This window comes from Scomber scombrus, chromosome 14 (assembly GCF_963691925.1).
Source record: "Scomber scombrus chromosome 14, fScoSco1.1, whole genome shotgun sequence".
In the NCBI taxonomy this organism is placed as follows: Eukaryota; Metazoa; Chordata; class Actinopteri; order Scombriformes; family Scombridae; genus Scomber; species Scomber scombrus.
Window position 1 is genome coordinate 7,585,261 of NC_084983.1, and position 26,640 is coordinate 7,611,900.

The 26,640-nt window shown below is 38.2% G+C and overlaps 3 protein-coding genes across 3 annotated transcripts in view; 2 read left to right on the forward strand and 1 right to left on the reverse strand.

Annotated features, from left to right (window-relative positions):
- Nucleotides 1-2,457: 2,457 nt before the first annotated feature.
- Nucleotides 2,458-5,107, reverse strand: LOC133994491 (spermatogenesis-associated protein 22). The gene is made up of 7 exons (XM_062433754.1): nt 5,068-5,107; nt 4,533-4,670; nt 3,987-4,173; nt 3,447-3,816; nt 3,223-3,346; nt 3,034-3,131; nt 2,458-2,649 (listed from the first exon to the last, which is right to left on the reverse strand). The coding sequence occupies exons 1-7, from the start codon at nt 5,105-5,107 to the stop codon at nt 2,458-2,460; spliced, it is 1,149 nt and encodes a 382-aa protein (XP_062289738.1).
- A 3,114-nt stretch (nt 5,108-8,221) lies between these two features.
- Nucleotides 8,222-16,284, forward strand: stip1 (stress-induced phosphoprotein 1). The gene is made up of 14 exons (XM_062432482.1): nt 8,222-8,271; nt 10,638-10,847; nt 10,945-11,086; nt 11,398-11,539; nt 11,781-11,946; nt 12,031-12,157; nt 12,537-12,639; nt 13,081-13,201; nt 13,606-13,702; nt 13,792-13,916; nt 14,027-14,063; nt 14,196-14,299; nt 14,986-15,158; nt 15,272-16,284. The coding sequence occupies exons 1-14, from the start codon at nt 8,263-8,265 to the stop codon at nt 15,342-15,344; spliced, it is 1,629 nt and encodes a 542-aa protein (XP_062288466.1). The 5' UTR covers nt 8,222-8,262; the 3' UTR covers nt 15,345-16,284.
- A 1,736-nt stretch (nt 16,285-18,020) lies between these two features.
- rps6ka4 (ribosomal protein S6 kinase, polypeptide 4) overlaps nt 18,021-26,640 on the forward strand; it is a 13,529-nt gene continuing 4,909 nt past the window's right edge. Inside the window, 12 exon segments of the mRNA XM_062432481.1 lie at nt 18,021-18,954; nt 20,589-20,660; nt 21,257-21,324; nt 21,630-21,780; nt 21,985-22,100; nt 23,082-23,189; nt 23,301-23,381; nt 23,582-23,685; nt 23,929-24,079; nt 24,180-24,341; nt 24,505-24,630; nt 25,776-25,909. Coding sequence (XP_062288465.1) covers nt 18,867-18,954; nt 20,589-20,660; nt 21,257-21,324; nt 21,630-21,780; nt 21,985-22,100; nt 23,082-23,189; nt 23,301-23,381; nt 23,582-23,685; nt 23,929-24,079; nt 24,180-24,341; nt 24,505-24,630; nt 25,776-25,909 — 1,361 coding nt within the window. The 5' untranslated portion in view covers nt 18,021-18,866.

The following is a 26,640-nucleotide window of genomic DNA, read 5'->3' on the forward strand; positions in this document are numbered from 1 at the left end:
TACAAGTGAAACGAGAACTTTGATGCTTTGAAGGATTTTTGCCATTTAGACTTTTCCGCCTTTCAGTCGTGTGACCAGGCAGTGAACCAGCAGGAGTCAAGATGACGTTTTAGCTTTTAAAGACAGCGCTTTAAGTCACTGTCATGAAGAAAAGGACCCCTAGACACAGCAACTGACCTGCCGAGAGGACAAATGGAAAATCTTTCTCTCCTCTAGACAAGGACATGAATCATAACAATAAGTGGTGGTTTCAGAGCAGTGTTGTCAAAAATGTAATGTTGGGATACTTCACCCTTTTGTCAACCTTTTCCCCGGAATTCTCTCTGTAATGTAACTCGCTTGTTAAACATAAGCAATTATTTCTCTCTATGACACACAATACTAAACACTCAATTCAGGACATAAATGATTGCAAAAGGCAGGGAGATGTAGGAATTTAGTCAAAAATGCATGATGAGATGGACTTTGTTAATGGTAGAACAATTGATGTAAATTTTAATGTGATCTGACCAACTTGTGCCTTTTAACATAACTAAGACAACTGTTTAATACGATTATCAAGTTATCATCTTTTTCTGCTGGAAAACTGTGGATCCTATTGTATGAAGTGTTTTTTTAAATTATATTTTGTCCTCTCAGTGGTAAAGTGTTTCTCCTGTACTTGATGCAGTATGATCTCATTAACTTGAGTAAATGTTCTGGAGGAAAAAAAAAAGATGATGTCTTGTAATCCTTGGAGGCAATGGCAGACAGAAGGGAAAAAAAGAAAAGCAATGTACTTGTGTTCAATTATGCCCTGAGACATTTTCGCCAATTATCTACAAGAGGTAAATCACTTGAATTGCTATCAAAAGGTTGTGACATGCAGCTAACAGATTAATTCCTGGCATCCTCGTCTTATGTGATTTTTGAATTTGAGTGGTGGAGGAGGGAGCTGTACAAATTGAACTTTGCCTTTTAGTTATCTCTGCTGAGCTGACACATTATTCACATCATGTGTAAAATGTGGCTTCAAATAATTAGCTCCTCAAATAAGCTCATGTGTTGAGTGTGTGTGTGTTTTGTCACCCCACTTTTCCTTTTTAAAGCGCTGGCACTGTCCCTGCCGTGTTCCAAGGACAAAATGTCTACTTCTCCACTTACTGTTCCTGTACACTGCCAATTTCATCAAGCTAGACTCCCTTTTCTAGTGGGTGTTTCTGTGCGTATTAGTGTTTAATGGGTTGGATTCTGCTAATGGATTACATTTTAAATACTTCCCAAATTTGGGTTCCCGTAATGACATATCCTGACATTAAAGGTATACTATGCAGGGTGTTCCTCTCAATCATCATCACTTATGACCCATTAGAAGTGTGTGGCGGTGTATGCATCAACAGAGACTCTGCCCTCTGCCTGTATTTTATTATATCCTTATTATTTTGCTGTGTTCAGGACACTTTTGAGGACGCTTCTTCAAAATCTACACCTTCCTGCAAGGCTATGCAGATGCGTGAGTGGGCTTATTTGTGCTTTAGAACATAACCAGCGGGAATCAGAAAATTAAATTAAATTAATCTGATTCACGGCTTTGTTCTCACCAGCGCTGTTCGCTCTCTTTACTCACTCTCTAGCTTGTTCTACCACTGCTGCTGTATCTCTCTCGCAACTCAAGTCGAGGAAAAGGGGCCAACTTCGAATGCCGTGTTTACAAATGACAACTGACAAATCTTGCATAGTATACCTTTAAGAAAATGAATGTGATTATGTTGCCATTTTTTTGGAGGGTCAGGTAAGAAATGTTGGTATTGTGTTGGACCTCATACTGTGCTTGACTGTGGGAATGACTGGCGTGATTGCACTGGACTTATTCCCCTATTTGTTGAACCATTGTGTGTAAAGTCTCAGCACTGGTGAACCTGTTTTGGTAGAGTAGAATTATTGTTTTTTCCATTGTGATGTTTGACTGTAAATAAACTAACTGTACTTGATATCACATGTTATTCTTAACTGCCCCGTTTTTCAAAAGATATATTTTGAGATATTACCTCATCGTGTTTTGCTTTACCTGAACTAACCTCTAAACAATGTTTGCTGTTCTGTGAATTTTTCTTTGTAATAAAAATATTTCATTAAATCCAAAAAGAGGGGCTTTAATTTTGGTTAGAGTTTCGGTTAAATCAAACAATTATTTTATTATTTTATATTTGTTTTTCACAAATAAATACAACATCAACACCACAACATGCAAGAGAATTAAACAAAATAAATTCAAACTGATGGCAGGTTACAGGTCAAAAACTATACTAATACCTTGAAAATGCTTTTTAAAACTACAAGTCCTTCTACCCATAACAAGAATGATCTTTTACTGTACAGTCCTTGACTTGGCACCCATGAACCCTAATAGAACCCTCATCAAATACTGTTTTACATTCTTCCTGTCAGTCTCACACTGCTCAAGATACCAACTCATGCTCAGACTTCACTGAGTGATTTGACCAGCACCCTCATTTCTGCATCGCAGGCTTTGACAGCCTCCTGGGCGTTCCTGAGCTCTGAGGGCAGGCCGGGTCTGACGGAGACACACATCAGGATATCTCTGCTACGGTCATAGTTACCCACAAAGCGATGAACTTGACCACGGATGAGACGGGGGAGTTCCTGCTCCTGTTGGACAAGAGGCAGAAATTAAGATTCCAGTGCTATTTTTTGTAATGCCAATACTTTGACTATTTCCTCAGCAGTATTCAGTAATTCATCGAGATTTTGACTTTTGAATTTGATAAATTCAAACCAAGGATATTTATGATAGTGATGCCATGTTCATACTTACTTGCAAACATACATACTAATAGGTTTACTTATGGTGACTTAACAAAAAAGTACATTATAATCATCATACCAAACATGAATAATACTTTAATAAAAAAAGACTTTATTTTATCTGACTAAAGCTGAACAAACTCAAAGCAAGTTAATGTGAGTAAACTGACTCAAGAAACATTCATTTGAATTTACTTCTTAAGAGAAAAGCATTTATTCCCAACTCACAGTTTCATAGAAGACACACTGCATAACCTCCTTCCCATCTCTCATGAGGAAGTTCTTAGCTCCGTGGTGGCCCAGTGTGACTGCAGAGTCTAGAGTAGCTGGGGAAAGAGCACAGACTGCCAGATTAATGGTGTTTAAAGACACTTAAGAGTGCATAACAAAGACAGGAGAAACTCCAAATCAGCTGACCAAATATCTCAAATAAGCATGGGACTTTGTCTTTAAACTGGCTCCAGTGTCTCATGCCGTCAATAACTGCAGTCAGGATCCTCAGTGAGTTCTCAGTTGCCGGCTTCATTGGAGATGTTACCTGCTGAATACAAAAAAAATTCAAGTGCTGCACTGATCACTAAGGCTACAGTTAAAAATGATTGAGAGATTTCTGTATATTGTTATTCTATATATTTTTCTACCTGAGTTTGAGTGTGTTGTGCAGTCTGAGGTTGATTTGTGCTCTTTTTTCCTTCAAAAGTGGTACTTTGTGGCCCAAAGCTGTTAGTAAACTTCCAGGATTTGTTTGGTGGTTGCCCTGCATGAGCAGAGGGCCTGCTGGGTGCTGGGACAGGAGAGGGCAGAGGTCTAGACTGTTGGGAATACTGATGCGGGAGATTGGGCGGTTTGTAAGATGACTGTTGACCCATCTGAGAGAACCCAGTGTGGTGTGTTTGCTTGCTTTGTGCACTCTCACTGCTGCAAGGCACTTGATATTTGTTCTGTCTGAAATTAACACTGGAGCTGGAGTCCTGTTGTCTTCCTGGGTTGCTGGGCTGTCCCATCTTTGAACTGAAAATGAAAATAAACCTCCTACTTTCAATCGAAATATTAAAAAACAGTCCAACTAAAGAAGCCTGTGGATCTTATTTTGTTATAAGCGTTTCAGATTGTTAAGCATTTTTTGTTTTTTAATTATTCCTGCCAATCACACTAATGGTCAGAAGGTCAATAAAGAATACCTTGTCCCTCCAACTTTATACGGATGTGGTATGGGTGCACAGGCTCTCATTGCAGGGGCAGGTCCAGGAATAGGTCTACTGCCGTACTGTTGGGGCTGAGTAGCTTGTGGGATAACCTGTCTGTTCCACTGAAGACTTTGGGGAGCACCAGTGGAGGGACCTGAGGCCTGGTAACATCCATAGGGACCTGAGGAAAGGTACATTCTCAGAGGAAAATTTCCATAGAAATAGCAGCCTCCTCTATCTTACTTCACTGGGAGACTGTTTACATGGTGTGCTTTATTTTAAGTAAAATGTTCTCAAATGTGTGATTCAACACGAGATTGTGATTTTGAGCAATCAGATATTAAACAACATTCAAAAGCAAGGTTTCGATTTGTATCCTACATTTAAAAACCCGACTTAAACCACACAGTTGAGAGTCAAACAATACTTAATGTTTAAAATCAGTTGTTATTTAAACTACATTTAATTTTTATTTGGGTGTACTGACACCTAGTGACTGAAATGTAGCAGAAAGTAAAAGAGCCTGACTGCATGCTTCACCTGATGTGGCGTGAGATGTAGCCGAGCTGGTGCTTGCCGTGTATTCAGCGTGAGAAAAGAATTCATTTTCAGAGGGAGCCGATGTCAAAGGAACTCTGTTTCTTTTCTTCTGGTTAAACAGCGGCACAGAGAGGCAGCCTGACGAAGAGCAAACATACCAAAACATATCAGATCACTAAGTATAGTATGTAAGGCAATAAAATACTTGACTACCACTTTATGATTTTATAAATGTACCAATATATTTAAAGCATTATCAAACATATTAAAACTGACTTCACTTATAATACTTACATTTTATATTTAAAAATGAAACTAGAAGAAGCACTGCCACATTTTAAACATTTCTATCAAAATGCCATTATGATCAGGATTTGGCAGAAATCAAAGCTAATTTGACTTCTGATGTCCGCCAAGCTGATACTACTCACCAAAATAAGTAGTATTTAATTTTCAAACTGATTAAAATGAGAAAACTATATTACTACATACATACATTACTATGTGCATAGTGAAAGAAATAGTTTTTACAAACCTGCTGTTGGCCTGGCTGGCTGGTTTTCCTGTCTCCTCATTGTGGTTGCTCAGAAAAAAACAGCTCTTCCAATAAGTGGTGGTTTTTAGCTATGTGAAGAAAGTCGCCAAATAAAATATGGAAAAGACCTTATAACCAATGTCCTGGTTAGTGTTGCTCACTTACTTGGGTCTAAAAAAAATGGTTTAAAAGGTTGTAGGTTAACTCAGTTGGACAGACTTGATGGGTTAAATACCTAAGGTTAAATATTTAGACAGCTAATCTAGCTAGCAGCTAACCTACTATTACAGCTGTAATTTACAGCTAAAGTTAATAATAGTTTTTTTACAATCAACGAACAATTTTGCAAATATGTAGTAAGACCATTTATATTGTATGAGTATAGTACATTAGTTACTAACCATTTTATCTGGCAAAAGTGAACAAAAGTTACTACAATCGCACCTCAAATATCCTTCCCACTGAAGCACCTTGGAAACCGACTCGCGCCAAATGTCACTGCGGATTTATGTTGCCTTCATGTTCCCCTTTTAAGCTCGGAGGTCCTAACAACGATATAAATGGGATTTGATTTCGGTGGAAAATAATGACACATATTTTGTTTTTTTCAACAGCCCACAGCCTTTGTTTGTGGTGCAGCTGTGAAAAGGAGGGGAAAGTATGCTAGACACATGTCATCAATACTGATATACAGTGCCTGACACATCTTTTATTTTTATTAACTGGATTTTATGCAGTCTCGTCTGCGTGCAAAGAAAAAAAGAAAAGAAAGGAAAAAAATATGTTATTGTACGCATCAAACCATGTACCATGCTATGCCTCCATCTTTGCTGACAGAACTACAACATTATTTCCTAAAACTCTATTTTTCTTGCATGCACACAGAAAAAAAAATCAAAGGTACATCTGAGTAGCTTCTTGCATGTCTTCTGTACTGATTGTACATCTCAGTAATTTTGTAATTCGGGTGATGCCACCCCTCCACTCAAAAATATGTTTTCATTCTTCTTCCTACAGTTGGATGTCTGAGCTTCACAGTGCAGAATGATGTATGTGCACAGTTATATAATGAAAGGATGCTTTCACATTCATCTGGTGAAAGTGAAGTTTCTTTTAGCACATTTAAAATCAATTTTAAGGGGTGGGCCTATGAGCACGATTTGTGACATCACATACACAAATTATTATTCACAAAGTATTTTATATACATCTTAAAACATGTCTGGAGGGGATCTTCAAGTTTCTAGGATGGGCAGAGGAGGACATAGAGCGCCCATCAGTGCCTTAATCCTTACCAAATACCTGTACTGTATTAATGATCAATATCTTTAGAGGACCGAATATATTTTTCAAAGTTTCATCTTATTCATTACAGATCAGTCATGGTTGTAATGCTCTGCTCATCTGTGGATTTCTGATTCCTCATTTTGTTTCAGGGGATGAACGATAGAAAACAGATAAACTTCTTGTTCAAGGGTCTACACAAAAACACAAGGGCAAAGGCTACAGAGCTACCAGTGCTGTCCTTCCTTTTGCACAGAGCCTCAGGTTTGCTGAGAGTCCAGAGGCCACCCTTTGTCATGACACATTGCCTCTCTGTCTTGTGTTTCCTCAGACTAGGACTCCATGGCAACAGCAGCGTGAATGGTCTATTCAGGATGGCCTCCACTACATCCTTTGCCTCTGAGAAACTATTGATCAGCAAACAACTTGTGTAGTTATTTGACTTCATTTTAGGTGAGAAAAATCACCTTTTCAGTCACTCCTTGCTATTATGAGATCTCTTTCATCTCGCATGTGGATTCTAAAACCAATTATTCAGTTACTTACTCAGGATTGCTTTGCCACCACTTATGTCCTAAAGTCACACTTATAAGCCATAAAGAGGTCATGCTATTGCTGCCACAATGAAGTTGTCTGAATTGGTAGAATCCTGTAGTTTTAAATCAACTTGGATAAGATTCAGTGGTAGTACCGCACCTCAAAAGGCAGTGCAGTGCAATGTGGCTGACAAAAGCCTATGTAAAAAAAAATATGGGTAATTGAAACCTGTTTATGCTTTATAGCTACACATAATCTGATGCTACTTTGTCTCAGTATGCATAATAAGAATAAGACCATTGTCTACATTGGGTTCAAATTTTCTGTTTGACAGTGGATTTACACCTCATTTGGCAAAAGAGACCTTTTTAAACATCATATGATGAAAATGTAATACTATAACATTATGACATAGCCTATGAATAATTAATATTTATTAGAGGCATAATGATACATTACAGTTTAATATATTTCCATAAAACCACATACACTGCAAAAAACATATATCGTAATGGATATATTATATTGAGTTAACATCCTGCCAAGAAATGACTGGCTCAAGCGTGTCTTAAAACAACAGTTAGGTGCCTATAAGAACAATGGAAAAGGTTTTCCCTTCCGCAATCATTCCTCCTCTTCTATTATTTAAATATCCCTTTCAAATGTGTGCGCAGTGTAAGTGATGGGGGCCAAAATCCACAGTGTGTCCACATAGTCATTTAAATGTTAATGTGAAGCTTATGAGGCTTCAGCAGTTTGAGTAAGTCTTATCAAGTGGATATCTGCCACAATTACAGTCTTTTTAGCATCAAATTCCCTCTTTGTGTTTCCTTTGACACTGTTTCTCTGTTGAGCTGTGGTGGAAGTATAGTAACAAAAATAGGGACTTTGGCACTAAAAATACTTTAATGTTGAAAGATATCTTCTTGATGTGACTCATTAGAATGGCTGAAGCTTTATATTAGCTTCAGATGAACTTATTAAAAAATTCAGAGTGTGGATTTTGGCCCCCATCACTTCCAGTTTAAGTGCATTATGAAGGGATCCTCCAAGGCCAGTATAATCAGAAGGAATAATTACAGCAAAAAAACAAACAAAAAAACAAAACAACAGACAAACTTTTAAGATATTAATTTGAGCACCTGACTATATATTTTTTAAAGACAGACTTGAAAAATGTCACATCTAACTCATCCACGGATTTTTCTATCATTGTCTGGAAGTTTCTGGCAGTCTATAAATGCCTTGATGGGTGAAAGCATAAATGTGATATTTGATTACGGGTTTTCTTCAAGCTGAACTGGCAACCCGCATGTTGTTCAGGGGGAGGCGCTCGTCTATAGTAGCTTCTGGAAGGAACCTCATGCTTGCACCATGGAGAAAGTGAGTATCCTGCAACTGTATTTTTAACATAATTTTCAACGTACAGTTTAAAGAAATATCGGCGTATGTCCCTGAGTTACTTTAAACTTAAGTGTCTTCATCATAATAAATTGGAGAATAATGTAGCTAAACGCCTCTTCACTGTTTGCTAATATGAGATAGCTAAGCTAGCTTGTAAGGTTAGCGTAAGTCCGGTAGCAATGTGTGGTAGCTTGGGTTTAAATTGTGTTTCTCAAAACTACACATTTATCCAATTATAGTTTAAAGTGTAGCTAAACTTTTAATTTTAACAAGGGCGAGCTTAACGGAGTTAGCTTTCAGTTATTTTGTGTGCTGCGGTGGCTAATTATGATTGTACACGACAAGGTTAGCTAGCGTTACATTTTAAGCTAACCTAAGTTAGCTATATGACTTCAGTTTGATGCTGCATCATTGAAAATACCACCGTACGGTTTGCCTGCCACATTAGCCGCTGCATGTACATCGCTAATCACCCACAAATCACCGGTAAGATAGCAAGGAACGGTCAGCAAATGGCCGTGTAATATAGCTAATATTAGTTATCAATATTAAGGCAACGGGCTAATGGAAGGTGGAATTGCGTCCTTTTGTTAAAATGTAGTGTTAGAAAATCGACTGCTTAAACTGCGGAAGTCGGCGTAAGTTCTAGCACATGCTGCAGGAGTATTTTTGGATCAGACCGGAGGATCGTTCTCGTTGCACACGGTGCCGCTGTCATGGCTACAGCCGCACTTCGTCATCGGCGTGCACCGTGCAGGTCAAAAGAGGGTGCTACATGGTTATTAGTGTGCTGCTGCTGTGAGCCATATCCATAGTTTTTCTTATAAACTATTCAACAAAGCAAATCCACTCTCGCAAGGCATTTCTTATCGTTTGCTTAAGTGCATCTATGTGGGTACCTCAATGTTATGCCATTTTTTAACTATCAGATGCTGGTCACTTAAATTATTAAATTTTACATGATCAAAGTAGAGTAAGACTGCTTGCACAACCACAGTGTCTCTCTCCATCACAGACACTTCGGTGACATACATTGTCCCATCAAATCTGTAGTGTAACAACCCCAGTACTATAGCTTATAGGCCCTGTTTTCTAGATGTGGATCTACTAGTTTGTGACTATGAGTTATGTATGCATTTCTAATGCCAAAATACAGATAATATCCTGAAGAGAGCTTCGTCATCAACAACTAGGCCTCAAGTCTGGTTTTCCAAGTAGGCAGCTGCCCACACAGCTTAGGATCAGGGATACTACTTCTGACTAATTTAATATATTTACAATTTGTTAGACCTGCAGCTGTTTGGTTAAAACAATAATATACAAGATCTGCATAAACAATGTTTTTTTGCAAGTCTTTCTTTCCACTAATACAAGCACAAGTCAAAACAATTGACTGGTTATGTATTTCCTACAAACATACCATATTCTGATCATTGTTTATCATAATTACAGCCTACATACAGCAAGTTTTTTGCTAGTAAAAAGTCATCATTATTTTGCTTTTTCTGGTGGAGAAAAAGAGAGGTCATGCTCCAGGCCATGCCTGTAAACATTCCTTGTTCTTGGCCAAGTATTGCATTAATGTACAATAACTGAATCCTTAAGGGAAGCAGAGCATTATTAGAACAGAGTGCTTATTTCTGGTCAGTGTGTAATTGATCCTGTCTAAGTTGCATACAAACATAGCAGGTACTAAAGTGACAAAACAAATCTTTGAAAACAATCTGTATCCTCAATTACTTTTTCATTTTAGGTCGCAACTCATCTTTCTCCTCTCTCTTGTAGCATCATTAGTGTCCTTTGCCTCTGTGCGTATGATCAGGGTGAAGGACTTTAGCTATCAGGCTTTTAAACCAATTTGACTTGCATAAACAGTTGTTGTCTCTCAGAGTAAACATCTCAATATGCTAAATAACTGTTTTAGTCTGAATAAAACACATTTTCTGAAACTGACACTTAAGACAGTGTAATTGTCTTCAGCAGATTTTAATCTTCTTGCTGCGTGGGTGTAAGCTAAACACTGAGCTGCCATTCCACCCAGAGTTATTTTATATTATTTGTAATAGAGTAGCTGAATAGATTCCACCTGGAGGCCAGTGACTGTGCATTAACAAAATAATGGCATTTAATCTTACTGTGTGACTGCAGCACTTGTCTGACATGAACAGCTGATATGTTGTCCATTGCTTTTTCAGTCATGCCAGTGGCCGCTGTGCAAGATGTCTGCTCTAGAGTCAAATCTATATGGAGGAAAGTGTACATGTTTTGTGTAAGAGCAGGAGAGCTGGAGTATTCTGCACATGTCTCTTAAGGCTTCATTTAATAGTTTTTGTTCTTGCTCATAGGTTTCAGCACTAAAAGACCAGGGCAACAAGGCGCTGAGTGCAGGAAATATTGATGAGGCTGTACGTTGCTACACTGAAGCGTTGGCCCTCGACCCTTCAAATCATGTCCTGTTCAGTAACCGCTCAGCTGCCTATGCCAAAAAAGGCAACTATGAGAATGCTCTCCAGGATGCCTGTCAGACCATCAAGATCAAGCCTGACTGGGGCAAGGTGAGATGTTCTTGTTGTCTCATTATTCTGTTGACAAGATATTTTCTATAGTAATCAAAACTTACATGGCAGTAATCTTTAAATTTTGGTCATCCAGGGCTACTCCCGTAAAGCTGCAGCGTTGGAATTTCTCGGCCGATTGGAGGATGCGAAAGGAACTTACCAAGAGGGAATCCGGCAAGAGCCAAATAATCAGCAACTAAAGGAGGGTTTACAGAACATTGAGGCCCGGCTTGCAGGTAGAATCTTGTTGTACATGAAGGGGCATTGTGATGTGAAAAGTGTGTGACTCATTTTTCCTCCTACATGAGTAGAGGATTTAAAGGTGGTTGTTCACAGAATCACTAAAGCAAAATCACATTTTGAGTGCTCATGTTTTCAGAAAGGGAGTGGGCAGTCCACTTGAATTTTTAGTGTTGCTATACATCAAGACAATGAGTAAGTAGGGGGAAGAAGGTACAGCAGAGAAAGCCCTGATGGATGCATGTGTGACTATTAAATGACATATACTGTAGATTCCACTAATGGACATCAATTTCTACTCCACCAGAGAAATCAATGATGAACCCCTTTGCCATGCCCAACTTGTATCAGAAGCTTGAGAATGATGCTCGGACTCGGGAGCTCTTGTCAGATCCGAGCTACAGAGAACTGCTGGAGCAGCTCAGGAACAAACCATCGGAGCTTGGCACGTATGTGTAATCTCAATAATCAGTCCGTTTGAACAAAAAATATTTTTTTGATAGACTTGTGTTTTGATGCTAGAATGAGAAACAAAAGGGAGTATGTCAGGGGGGTCGTTACTTAAAGTAGGCTGAAAATTGTACAGAAACTCTGTAAAAGTATTTATAAATAATTTTCTGGATTGAAAACATGTATCAGCCCTGAATACTGTGGTTTAGAAACACATTTGTTTCTCTGGCTGTTCTACAGGAAGCTGCAGGATCCCAGAGTTATGACCACACTCTCTGTGCTGCTGGGGCTGAACCTCTCTGAGATGGAGGAGGAAGAGGAGCCCACACCCCCTCCTCCCCCCAAACCCAAAGAGACACAGCCTCCTCCTCCCAAAGAGGAAGATCTTCCTGAGAACAAGAGAAAGGTAAATCAGTTCAGCATAGTTTCACATTAAATGAGTCACTTCTGATGAATGCATATTTAATCCTGTAATTTACATTTTTAACAGGCCTTGAAGGAAAAAGAACTTGGGAATGCTGCATATAAGAATAAGGACTTTGAAAAAGCGCTGAAACATTATGAAGAAGCAATCAAGCATGACCCATCCAACATGACCTATATTTCTAATCAAGCAGGTACATATTCTCATATTCTCATTCACATGTTGGAGAGTGAATACCAGCCTCACACATTTGATCTGACTGACCCTCAAAATACCTAATATGTTAATCTTAAATTTCTCGTATATAGTTTTTTTGTATGTATTTCATTCTTTTAAAGGTGTGTGTGAAAATTTATTTGAGAGTACGGACTGAATTAAGTCTCTCACTTTCTGTTAATATAAGATCACTCACACATACCAAGTACACTGTAATATTGACTTTACAATCACACTTTTTTTATTGACATCAGTTTGGCCCACTTCAACCAGAATTAAAAACTGATGTGACACGTAAATTATAATTTAAAACTTAAATGTTAATTGTGTATTTCTTTTTCGTAATCTCTCTTAAGCTGTGTACTTTGAGAAGGGAGATTTTGAGAAATGCCGGGAGCTATGTGAAAAGGCCATTGACGTTGGCAGAGAGAACCGAGAAGACTACAGACAAATTGCAAAGTGAGTTCTTTATTTTTTTAAATTATTCTTGCTGGAGTGAACCTACACACACACACACTGCCTCTCAAGCTAGATGGCCAGATTAGGTTTTTTTGCATATTGCAGGATTTGATGAGGCTACAGAACCTATTTACTGTAAACTGGATTGGTATCCACATGCTGCTGAGCATTTGACAAGAACTTAGTTGTGTTACACAAGAACCATTGGGTGGCAGTGTTGCTCTGTCGCTTCCCATTACAAACTGGCAAAAGATGTGGTGATGTTACTGTGTATTATGTACTAATTATTTGTCTATCAAAGTTTACTAAACTACCCTTTTTCCTTTTAGTGAACAACTTTCCTGAATTCTTGAGTGTTTTTAGGGAGCAAGCAAAAACGATTTCAGATCATTGTATTTTGATATAACATTTTCATCATTATCTGTCCTCTTCATTTCACAGGGCCTTGGCCAGGATTGGCAACTCGTACTTCAAGGAGGAAAAATACAAAGAAGCAGTTCAGTATTTCAACAAGAGCTTGACAGAACATCGCACTCCAGATGTCTTGAAGAAGTGTCAGCAGGTGCAGTATTCAGACGGAATTCATTCATTCAAACTGACAAAGTTTGTTTTAAGTTGCATTAGACCTACATGTGTCAATGTGAGTGTTGATGTTGGATTCTGCACTGGTTAGTGGTGTGGTCAGTATGAAAACACATTTACTGTAGATTATAGTTCATAAAAACATATTTGGATGTTAAATTTGTTTCAGGATTTTTAGAAAAGATTTCAGACCTGAAGTTCTGTTTTATTTCCTACAATCAGACCTCAGAAAGTCAAAAATGTTGGCTTCTGGTAGTGAATGAATCAGCTTAATTTACTTTACTTTAGATGATTAATGTAAATCAATGTGTTAACTGCTATTTGGCTACATGATCATAATGCCTCATCAGTTGACTCATAGCATGATGCTCTTTGGTTCTACAGGCTGAGAAGATAGTGAAGGAGCAGGAGAAAATAGCCTACATCGACCCCAAATTAGCCCTGGAAGAGAAGACCAAGGGAAACGACGCCTTCCAGAAAGGTGTGTGGAATAGTTAAATATACTCTTAGGTTAGGATTTTGATTTGATTCATAATTTTTGAACTTGTACGCATTTTTTTCTTCCTACAGGAGACTACCCCTTAGCCATGAAACATTATGGTGAGGCCATCAAGAGAAACCCTAATGATGCCAAACTCTTCAGTAACAGAGCTGCCTGCTACACAAAGCTGTTGGAGTTTCAACTTGCCCTGAAGGTACAGTGCATCTTTACCAAACACCTTCATGAGTTTCTAGCCTGACAAAATAGTGTCTCTGAATTTTATTGTACTTACATGAAAATAATTTGATATCTTTTATTTTTCAGGATTGTGAAGTGTGCATCAAACTTGAGCCCACCTTCAGTAAGTAGTAATTCTTATTATTAATTGAGATTTGCTTGAGTAACTTGAATATTTTATACTAAATCTCTTTTTAAGTGTAGATTCAGCCAAATCGTTCTGAATTTACATTTAATTTAAGTCATCTGTCCACAGTCAAAGGCTACACACGTAAAGGAGCTGCTTTGGAGGCCATGAAAGATTTTACAAAAGCTATAGATGCGTACCAGAAGGCTTTGGAGCTCGACTCTTCCTCAAAGGTATTTTACAGGTTTCTACATAGTTGATAAAGTTTGCAAACTAATAGAGGATATCTAAAACTTTCCAGACCTCAAAAGTTTAAATATGACAAGAATGTGTGTTAATATTTTATTATATTTTCCACTTCCAGTAATTAAAACTTTAATTCAACCTTTATGAACCACTAAACATTTAAAGCGATTCTTCTCATCTCTTACTGACTTTCACTCATGTTGGAAATATCAACATTAAGACTAGAGCACACATGGACAAGCCTAATGTGATAATGTTTCACTAATACAAGTTGACAGTTTTTTCCTTTTACAGTATTTATTGAAATGAACAACACAAATGACGTGCAATTGTTTTTAAAAATTTAACACACAAAGTAGTAAAAACTTATGTGAACTAATTACTATTTCTTTGAAAAAAAAAATTTTTCAGCAAAAAAACCCTCACTGCACATCTTACACATAACATTTTTGATTACATGTTATCAATATGTGAAACATTTGTTTACTATTGTTACATGCATAAGTATTAGTTGTGTTGTTTGGGGTAAGATGGCCACTGGTGTCAAATCTGAGCACCAAATTCTATAAATCAAGTAAAGATCAGTTTGAAATACTTAAACAGTGTATTAAATTGTATTCGTGTTTGCAGTGTCTGTTAATAATTTTTCCTCTCCCGCCTTGTCTTCATTTAGGAAGCCACAGAAGGCATGCAGCGCTGTATGGTCAGTCAGACCACGAGGAACGACACCCCTGAGGAAGTGAAGCAAAGGGCCATGGCTGATCCCGAAGTGCAGCAGATCATGTCTGACCCAGCCATGCGCATGATCCTGGAGCAAATGCAGAAGGACCCTCAGGCGCTCAGCGAGTACGTTTCTGTCATACTCTCTGCATTTTAGAGTACTGTGCAATATTTTTATTAATCCGCAGAAATTAATGAAAAGTTTAACATGGTGTTCTTGTTTCCTGTTTAATCCCCAGCCACTTAAAGAATCCAGTTATTGCTCAGAAGATTCAGAAACTCATTGATGTTGGACTGATAGCCATTCGCTGATGAGAGACAAGAGCCAGATGTGTGAAGAAACTCCCAAGACTAAAGTGGAACAAAATGCAAATCCCTCCAATATAATACATCCTCTCTTTACATGCCTTCAAAATTCAAAACAAAATGTCCATAGTCTCACAAAGACTTTGTGTGTATGTTTTTTTTGTTTTTATTTTTAAATCAGTTTCACTACTTTTACATTGTATTTAAGAAGGCATCTTGTATGTTATCTAGACGACTCCAGAACTCCCAACTTCTTGTGGAAAAAAAAATCCAATTTTTAGAGATGCTTAAAATACATCTTAAAATAAACATCACAATACCAGACACCAGCACGATCAGTGTTTAAAGAGGAAATCCACCCTAAATTACTTCACATATTCCTATTAGTTCATGGAAGTGTTTGAAGGAAATACAACAAAGTAGAATTTCTACACACAACATAAAATTGAAATGTAGATCACAAATTGAAGTTGCCAGCATTGGTCCTTTTGTAGTCCTCTTAAAGGCTTGACTAAACATGAGGCTGTGAAGTTGAGGTGTCTACTTTGTTTCGCCTCTGTGCACCTTTGAGTCATCTCCCACACCTCAGGTGCAACGCTGAATCTGTCCCATCTACTGGCCACTTAGATGCAGGGTCCTGAATCTTGTAAGCAGGTTGGATATTATTTTTGTACATATCCAAAATATTTGATGTTAGTTTTCAAGCATTGCTGTCTGGCTTAATGATGGTTTTGTTCTGTGTTACTGCTTATATCAGGAAAGGGATGCACACCTTTCTTGAGCTTTTCCTCTGACAGTTGATTGTGTTGGGTAGAAGATGGAGTTTGACAGATGGTAACAGGGACTCGGAAAATACTCATTGCCTTGGAATCAAGGGCTACTTTTGCCATGATAAGACATTTAAAGAGTGATCCTTAATGATTTATTAAATAAGTTCATGTATCAATTCAAGCAGCCATGTTATTGTTTCTATGTTTGTCAAATATGAAAAAATTGGAGGTAAAGCACTGTGCCAGTTGAAGTATTAGTGAGACTGCCCAATTTCTCACAGGGATACTGTGGGAAATGTGCTGCTCTGTGAGCAAAAGCATGAGTTCACACAGGCATCAGGAGGTGTGATGATAATTCAAGGGGATGGAGATACTTTTGGCTGGCCTGAAATATCCTAAGCCTGAAACTAGAGGGCTTCCTAACAAAACATGGCGACTTGCCTGGCGTGAATATTTCGAAATAATGTGAAAGTTAAAGGGTGGATTTACCTTTTTTTAAGACAGAAACCATTGGTTGAGTCAATGGGGATAATCTCACTTCACATGCATCTTTCATGTTTGTCAGTTAAAGTCCAAGTGTTACCTTGTCACTAATGTGTATTTCACATTGTGCCACCCTTTTCCAATTGAAACTGTTTGTTGGCTTCACACACGCTGGTGGTATTTGTTCTCCAATAGCAGCAGACTGCTCAGCTTCCATTTCCATAGAGGAAATACATATAAGCGTTAATATTGCTATCGACCATTATGCCACATGTGGCTTCAGATACCTCAAAGTCACAACATTGTCATATCTCTGCAATGATTTCCAAGAGGGACTAAGATATGTTACAGAAGAACTGTAACACCTTTATTTCCATATTTCCACAGTAGAATTGCTCCATTGAGAATTCTCTATTACCTGTGGCGCACAGCACAACAGAAATGTCCCATTGTAATCACAAACTACATACAACAAATGTGGATCGCTCACATGATGTAAAAGAAGCTGTTCCAAGAAGTGTATTGTACTAATTGAAATCAGTTTTACTGTGGAATATAAGATCTGAATGTATTTGAAGGTCAGTGGTGGCTTCTTTATTATCCTCTGAGACCAACAATGTTGACATTCCACTCAGTGCAGTAGTAGACCTAATTTTGTAGTCCGATCATAGATGATGTAATCCCAACACCTCTCTACGCACACCAGTTATAAGTACAATAGAGAGATTCTGAAGCATGGCTTTCATACAAGCCAAAGCTTTTATTATAGTTATGCTTGGAATTGTTGCAATGTTTATACACTTGATGAAGGAAGCAAAAAAACAAAAACAAAGATATTGATAGCATGTTTTGGCAACAATCCAGGGTGTAGCCATGTAAAAGATAAGAATATGCTGTGTCTCTACAACTCAAAACAAACCATACAACTCAAAACAAAAGCACAATGTCCTTGTTTAAAATAACCACAATTCAACAAATCCGCTTTATAATTATTCAAAATGTCCTATTTTGACCAGAATTTATACAATCTATTTTTCTATTCTATCTTGTGTTTATTATAATTATAATTTTTTTCTCCTTTCGGAACAACACTTAAGTATGAATACTTTTAATGAGTTCCCTCATAACTTACCTATTCCAAAGTGGATGACAGACTCACCTGTAATATACATTCTGTGAACATCCTTATAGAAATCAATCATATCTCCCCTATGTCTCCTTTCTGCTATGATTAGTGAGTGCAGTTTTTGCAACCTCTTCTCATATATCTCTTTCAGATCAAGAATTCATATCGCAAGCATATTTTATTTTATTCATATGGTGTATAAATGTACATCTAATAATTGATTATAACGCTACTGAAACAGGATCGGCAACGTGGCCCCTCCCACACTGACGTGTCACGTGACTGACCGTCGCCCAGGTTGTGTCGAAAGCATCCTGGTGTTAGCAGCTAGCAGCTAGCAGCTGACAAAACAATAAGTGAGCTGTAAATATCTAACATGGGCGAATCATGAACTTGACCCTAGTGGAGACAAAGAAGATAAGGAGCTACCCAAACTGGAATTTAACCAACATGGTGTGATAGCTGATAAACGAAGAGGCCATTTAACACCGCTAACTAAAACATTAGCGTTAACGACAGCTAATGTTCAAAGTTTGACGGGCAACAGGAGCGTATTCGTTAGCTAACTGCTAGTTTGTCTGTCTGTTAGTAACAACACCAGCTGGATAGGTATTATGTCTTGTTATTGTAGCAGTTATATTGACTAACTCGCTGTGTGCGCACTCACTAAATAACGCGTCGTGCCTGTAAAATTAGCGTTAACGTTAAATCTGAGTAACGTTAGGTGAGTTACTGAATGAGTACTGATGCTAACGTTAGCCACCTAAACTTCAGTGTAACACATATGTGACATTATTACTCAAAATCAGTATTGAATGTCTTTCATAGACAGTTGTTGAATAATAGCTGAAGTCAGTGAGCAGCTGGTATCTGATAGCTACAAGTCTGTTTTTCGGATTGATTTCGGCCAATCACATGAGATAAATAATGCGAAAAACCAGGATGTCAATCGTATGGGGATTAATGTCAGGGCAGCGGTATTGTGTAGGAAACACATCTGTCCGGTCATTCCGATAATCCCTGTTTTCCGTAATGCAGTCACTGTAGATTTTTGTTTTTAATAGCTCAGAGTGTCAGTGTAACATATTTATAAATACCAAAACATTTGGAAACTCAGTTCATCTTCGACAGTCCACTTTTCTGTAAGTTATGCCTGGGGACGCATCTGATAGTAGTGATGACTCCGATGCGAAAACCAATGAAACAGCTTGTACCGTCAAGCATCAAATCACCAATGGTAAGTCAAATATACTCTCTGTAAATCAAGCTGTCTAATCAGAATAATAGGTATACTTTTTAAATGTTGAACCTGTGTCAGATATGGACTGATTGGCTATTTTTTGAGGGTGGAGTTTACGGTAGTGTTTGTTTTATATTGTAATGTGTTTTTATCACCACACTGACTCACCACTCTGTTTGCCTCTTCATATACAGCGGGTGGAAAACATATTAGAAACACATTTCAGTCTGATGCAATGCAGTATAATAAACCCCAAGTTGTTCCATAAAATTGAGTCAATGCACAAAGTAGTGTTCTCAATTAAAGTAGACTGTGATTGTGTTGTGTTGTATTACATGATACAGGTGTCAGGGTTAGGGTATGTGGACCATGTTGATCACAGACTGCATGGCCTTCAGCATACATTAAGCTCAGGTACTTAGTCCGACATGAGCTTACTCCAGCCAAGTGCGTAGCTTTAAGAGCATCTGTGTCAAACCTAATGATACAGGTGTCAGGCTTAGGGAATATGGACCATGTAGATCACGCACTGCATGGCCTTCAGCATACATTAAGCTCATGTACTTAGTCCAATATGAGCTTACTCCAGTCAAGTGCCAAGCTTTCAGAGCATCTGTGGCAAACCTGCACAGTTTGTGAACAGAAGATGGCTGTGCTGCCTTCAGAAAAGGATGTGGACTCAGTTTGTGGTGTTTCAGCCCGAATACAAAATTGATCGAAACTTATAATGTCAATCTACTCAGGAAACCCACTCTGAATCTCGTGAAGCAGATAACTGCTGCTGCATCTTCTCTCAATTGGTAGAAAATGTAAAGTAAGTTGCAGGTCTGGCTGCGTGTGGTGTCACAGCATGTTTGTTATCAGCTGTCACAGGAGTAATGTATTACTGTGCTTCCTGTTAGACCATCAGTGGGGACGTAGATATTGATTGAAGTGTAACACCCATCAACACTTTAATCTATAGAGAGCATATTGTCATAAGTGTTGTGCTTAAAGCCCGGCCAATATATCACTCATATTGGGCTATCACTAATATATCGCTACCAGCATACATGTTGTCCGATATGGTGCCTATATAACTTGTATATATAGTTATTTATAATTATAATAATTCCTAGTGGAGTTTACTTTTCAGTGGGCTGACATTATATACTGTAAAATATAAAGCCTTCATTACATGTCTTTGTCACAAGTGTTTGATAACCACATTTGAGGGATGATTGCAAAACGTGCTTTATATATATATATTCTGAATATATATGATTCTTGGCTGATTTATCAACATTTAATCAACATAATTGAATTGGCCCCAAAAATACAGTATCGGCCGGGCCCTAGTTGTAATACTTGCAAATAGTGAGTCTTCAAAAATATGTAATATATGAAAATATATTTATGAGTTTTTCACTTTTATTATAACTTGGTCAAGTTTCTTGTGTAGACTGATGATACAAAAGAAACACAAACGTGGTATCTCTTAAAAGTTAGTTATTTTAAGAGATGTTAATGCTTTTTTGAAATGTGTCTGCCTGGCCTTTTTGAATAAAAAATGTCTTTGTTTGCAGTGTACTGAAAAAAAAATAGCATATTTACTGTATGTTTTATTGATGTTTTCTACGTTCTGCCACCAGCTAACCTCACAGGACACACTGAGAGGGTTGGCATGGAGAACTTTGAGCTGCTCAAAGTCTTGGGCACTGGAGGTAAGTGTCACATGAAACATGAAATAAGTGAAATGCAGCTATAGGTGTTGTCAAACCTTCAGATAAACATGAGTGAATTGTCAGTACGGAAAATACTCAAAGCAGACAGGTTAAATACAGTTAAACATCTTGGGGAAAGTCTTTGTAATTGATATTCATAGCCTGAATACAGAAAGCATCCCTGAGGACTTCAGTGCTGTGGCAGAACACGTATTTACGTTCATATCCTGATTTGGGAGTTGCAAATCATCAAGACAGCATGTGTAGTATGTGAATGTTTAGAAGGCAAACCAGATGCTGTCGATGTCTCTGTTATTAGAGCTCATCCATACTAAATACCTGAGGGAGATCTGAGAAGCTGCCTCTATCAACAGAACAACACCTCATTACGTTTAGTGCTCAGAAATGCTTTTGCATACATTTCATTTAGTGAAATCATTTCTGCGCCTGTTCACCCTGTGCTCATGTTTTAGCAGCAGCTCCACACCTAATTAAGGCACAATCTGATGCTGTTTCTTTGTCTTCTGCTACTTGTATGGCTCTCTTACAAGAAGTGATTGAATGACTGGAGGAAATATTTGTTTGTCTTTGTCCAGCTTATGGAAAAGTGTTTCTGGTCAGGAAGAACAGCGGCCACGATGCAGGCCAGCTATATGCTATGAAGGTGAGTCTGTCATATTGAACTACTTACAAATCTACAACTACAAAGAAGCAACTACAAAACTGCTTCTTTGCTCAAAAAATGAATCACTGGTCTACACTTTAAATTCAAGAAAGGAAAGCTTTAGAAATATTTTATGTTAATTGATTTTGCTTTTATTCAAATTATTTTAATACTTGCTTTGTGGGTTTTTTTTTGCCACGCTACAGTATTTTGATTTATCTTAGAATTAAATCAATTAAAGATGTGTAGGTTATCCTGAGGTCGACTTAATATACTGATGTGGTGTATTTTAATGACTACTCCAGGTGCTGAAGAAAGCAGCTATCGTTCAAAAGGCAAAGACAACAGAGCACACTCGCACGGAGAGGCAGGTGCTGGAGCACATCCGCCAGTCTCCCTTCCTGGTCACGCTCCATTACGCCTTTCAGACGCAGAGCAAGCTGCATCTCATCCTGGGTGAGTGGTGGGACACCGGGAACCAATTATGGAGAACCTCCTCATCTCTTCGGTCTTTGATGTTCTGAATAGATGTTTTCTTTATGTTTCTGTTATTTACCGTTTGCGTGTCCGTTGGCCTTTTGTGCATAATCTGTGTTTGTGTACATTTTTGTATATGTCTATTCAAGCTCCCTGTGTATTTGTCTGTGTGTGTGAGTGCAGACTATGTGAGCGGCGGGGAGATGTTCACTCATTTGTACCAGCGGGATCACTTTCCAGAGGAGGCTGTGCGGATTTATATCGGGGAAATAATCCTGGCCCTGGAGCACCTGCACAAGGTGGGCGTTTCTCCTTCCAGCGCTATAACTTCCATACTTCATTTATTGATTTTTGGACAATTGAAGGCAGAAGAAAGACAATGTGATCTTACAGAGACAGTGCAGTGACATATCGCCTTTATAGTATTGTTTTGTCTGATGTGTTGGAAAGCAGGTTCCTATTTAAAAAAATTACAAATTACACACAGCAACATTATCATTCCATTGGAGTCGTGTTTCTTACCTCCTGACTAATGGAAGCCCCATGTTTGGTGACCTTTTAGCTCTGGTTTAGTCACCACCAACTCCTTAATAAAGGAGTAAACAGTAGTAAACTGTTAAACTTCCTTCACCAAATAGTTGCTAATTTTGACAGGGGTTTGGTGCTGGGTAGGAAGTCAGTTCTGTGCTCTTCCACTGAAGCTGTAAATTTAGTTCTATCCTCAGGCGAGCAACTGTGCCATTAAAAGATCTTTATGTTCTCTTCCAGAATATGCACAAAGCACTGTATGCAAGGAAGATAGAGTGTGAGCATTTTCGAGAATGTTATAAGAATTTTTTCAGTGAACTCCTGTTTTTATGCATTAGCAGCAGTATGTAACTAAGTAATGACATTTTTCTGGTCAGACTAGATTCACAGTAAAGCATTTAAATAGTTAATATAGTCTGAAAACCATAATGTCGGAAGTAAATCAAGTTAAATCTTAACAACAGCACCACTGGTTTGCGGTGTTCTCATTTCCTGAGATAATGTCGCAATTAAGGGTTGCACTTCTGTTTATGTAGATATTTAGGCAGTTTAGGGGTGAGACTTTCAGAAGATTACACTACTGAATTGGTTGGAAAAATCTGACAACAATCTATTGATAATAGGTCATTTTTTATTTTCTTGGCTAGTAAAGATTTTTACTATTTGCTGTGTATGATGAATGCCATCTCTGTTCACTAATCAAAGCACATACCATAAAAGTAACTTTTGTGTATTCATTGTGTTTTGTACAGCTTGGGATTGTGTACCGAGACATCAAGTTGGAAAATATTCTTCTCGACCATGAAGGACATGTGGTATTGACTGATTTCGGGCTCAGCAAAGAGTTTCTGGTTGAAGAGGTGAGTAAACACAAAGTGGACAATGATACACCGAACGTGAGTTATGTTACAATTGTAACATGATGACAATGATTTTTATGGTCATACTTCATTTTGACTTTCTCATTACAGAAGGAAAGGACCTACTCTTTCTGTGGCACTATTGAGTACATGGCACCTGAAATCATCAGGGGGAAGTCAGGACATGGCAAGGTAAAATATGACATCACTGGAAACCAGTGTTCAGATAATGTTGGTAAATTGAGTTATTTTAAATGGTCACACTGAGCACCTGGAAACAATGTTCAAATTACAATATTTTCACATTCAGTTTCATGATGGACAACCTCATCTGCATGTATTTTGTTCTCTTTCCTTTGTGTAATCTATTTTTAACCCGGCTCCTCCCTCAGTCGGTAGATTGGTGGAGTCTTGGCATCCTGATGTTTGAGCTGCTGACGGGAGCGTCTCCTTTTACTCTGGAGGGAGAGAGGAACTCCCAGAGCGAGGTGTCAAAGTGAGTGTGTCTCCTTAAAATGTGTAATCAAATCTCAAACTTCCTTATTCTCAACTCGAAAAAATGATCTCAACCAGTGTGTGTTGAAATGACCATTTACTTAACTTGCAAATGCAGAATTATACATGTGATTGTCTTTAACACAATGAAAATATTGAAGCCTAATTTGACTTGTCATAGTATGTTTTAAGTATACTATGTTAATAAAATGGGTCTTATTATCACCTTTTCTACCCTCCTCAGACGTATTTTGCGCTGTGATCCGCCGTTCCCCTCTATGATCGGACACATTGCTCAGGATATGCTGAAGAAGTTGTTGGTGAAAGATCCCCACAAGAGGCTGGGCTCTGGACCACGAGGGGCTGAAGACATCAAAGCACATGCCTTCTTCAAGGTCCTACCTCATTTTCCCCTCACTCAAATGCCTCTCTTTTTCTGTCTCACCTTTGTATTGATTCATAACTCCTCAAATCTGCTTTTTGTATGCCCAACAGGGACTAAACTGGGATGACCTAGCCCAGAAGAAGATGCAGAGTCCATTCAAGCCAGAGCTTAAGAGTGAACTTGACGTGGGGAACTTTGCTGAGGAGTTCACAGGGATGGAACCAGTCTACTCTCCGGCCAGCACGCCCCCAAGCACAGACCGCCTGTTCCAGGTCAGTCTTTGCTGTATCCACCTGGGCACTAACAAATGCTGAATTTCCAATATTAAATATCCATAATATCATCTGAAAATATTAGCGTTCTGAAGCGCTAGCCTGATAATAATAGAACATCATGTCGTAATTCCTATTCTATTATGTTTTTTTGTTTTTTTAGGGCTACTCGTTTATTGCTCCCTCCATCCTGTTCAATAAGAACGCCGTCATGGGTGACTTTGTACAGTCCCAGATTCATGCTGAGCGACCAGGTTCGGCCTCTGTCCAACGCAGTGCAATGTTAGAGGTATGGATATTAACTTACAAATATATTTTTGGTTGAGGTGGTAAGTGATTTGGGCATAAGGTTATGTTTGAGGGGGAGTATTGAAATGTTTTTGCATGGTTGCCTCTCTAGGGTAAAGTGCTTCGATTCGAGATCTAGACTGATGTAAAAACAAAAAAAAAGGCTCAGCATAGTACTTACTAATCATGACAGACAGGAAGCAAGAGAAAGAGAAACTGGTTATATTTAGCCTAGTTCATCAACCAAATTATGGCAGCTTTATACAAAACAGGTTACTGTAATCCTACTGCACATGTCCAAACTAGTGGTGTGTACTGTCACCTCCTTTGAAACTGTTAAGATCTACTAGACAGGGTTGTCCTGCGTCTTCAGTCATAATAAAGTTAACACTTGAACCACTGTGCTATTAGATATCATCGGCACATGACTGGTATCTTTTTTGGTGATGATTTCAAAGCAAATCTTTATGCAGATGACATTTTGCTATTACTGTCTAACCTGGGTGACTCAATTCCAAATTTCTCCCTCCTGTAATCTAAACTGATGCAAAGTAGTGTTTTACTAACGGCTCAGCGTTCGTGCTTTTGTTTATCAGGACACACACAGGAAGGAAGAGAGGAAGAGAAAGTAGATTATTTAAGCTTGTTCATTAACCGACGCTGGTTGCCTCACAGCATATTTTGTCATATTATACCAGGGTAATATGATATGGAAAAAATATCAAAATAATTACTAGACTTTGGATATCAATCTAGATAATCTAGATATCAATATACAATACTATAGTGAATTTAAAATCTCAGGTCATGAGACTGTATGTTAGAAAGGGAAGTCAACCGGAGCTACATATTGTTGTCAGCTTGCCTTCTTAAATGTTACATAACACAGAAAATCCAAAGTGTAGTGATAATAGACATTGATATGTTGACCAGCTGGGTTTCATGTGATTGTAAGTACAGATTTTATCACTATATAAATCAAAAACGTCCCTTCATTGCAAACCCTTAGATACATAAATGCACACTCAATAATGTGCACCAAAGCCAGATCTTTTTCAAAGTGCTGGAAGCCACGTTCTGTTCCACAAGAAAAGAATGAACACATCTCTCCAGCCTAATGTCACATGCTTTCCCTTCTTTATTTAGGAATCCCAGTTTTTTCAGCACTATGAGCTGTGTCTCCACGGGCCACCCTTAGGTGAGGGTAGTTTCTCTGTGTGCAGGAAATGTCGACACAAGCAAAATGGCAACGAGTTTGCAGTCAAGATCGTCAGCCGCAGGTGAGTCTGTGTTTGTGTGTTTACTGTATCATTGGACCATCTGATTGTGTGATAAATGACACAATGTTTGTTTCTTGTGTATCTTTCCATAACTCCCCTAAGGTGCAGAGACTTTGTTCTGATAATAATATACAATATTATAGTAAATGTTTAGGAATGGCAAACCCTATAATTTGTCTTTAGTTGAAGCAGAGGTGATGAAAGTGAACGTACTCTTTTCTCTTTTCTCATTTCAGCATTCCTCTAAAGTTTCCACAGCTGAGAATGATAATAATAACATCTGAAGATGCTTCTCCTTCATAGTAATTATTATCATGCTGAGCAAGGAAATGAACAAATTGTGTGCAATATTTTTAGGTAAAGGATATTTAAAAAAAAAAAAACCTTGACTAACCCTTTAAATACAACATCTAAAGAAACATGGGTGGCTGATGTTTACTTTATTATTTAGCTTATAATGATCCTGTCATGGCTGTATAAAGAACACTATGAAGCAGGTAGTTGCAGGAGAGGATGATCACAGAAGCACATTTTGGCACACTCTTTGTGGCATTATGATAAATTAAACAGAAACATCAACAACCCTGTAATTCATCCATTCATGACACATATCTAAAGAATGTCTTTGTATTTCTGGTTGGTTTCTGCCCTCATGTTCAGTTTGAAAGAACCAGCTATTAACAGTTGGATGGAACTGGTTTTTAACAAGGTTTGGCAGCAGAAAAGTATTA

Coding starts and splice junctions, on each gene's coding strand:
- LOC133994491 (XM_062433754.1), bottom strand. CDS start 5,107: ATGAGGAGACAGGAAAACCAGCCAGCCAGGCCAACAGCAG. Junction 3,817..3,986: donor TATAAAGTTGGAGGGACAAG/GTATTCTTTATT, acceptor TTTCATTTTCAG/TTCAAAGATGGGACAGCCCA. Junction 2,650..3,033: donor AGTGTGTCTTCTATGAAACT/GTGAGTTGGGAA, acceptor CTTGTCCAACAG/GAGCAGGAACTCCCCCGTCT.
- stip1 (XM_062432482.1), top strand. Junction 11,540..11,780: donor AAACCATCGGAGCTTGGCAC/GTATGTGTAATC, acceptor GCTGTTCTACAG/GAAGCTGCAGGATCCCAGAG. Junction 13,202..13,605: donor TCTTGAAGAAGTGTCAGCAG/GTGCAGTATTCA, acceptor TTGGTTCTACAG/GCTGAGAAGATAGTGAAGGA.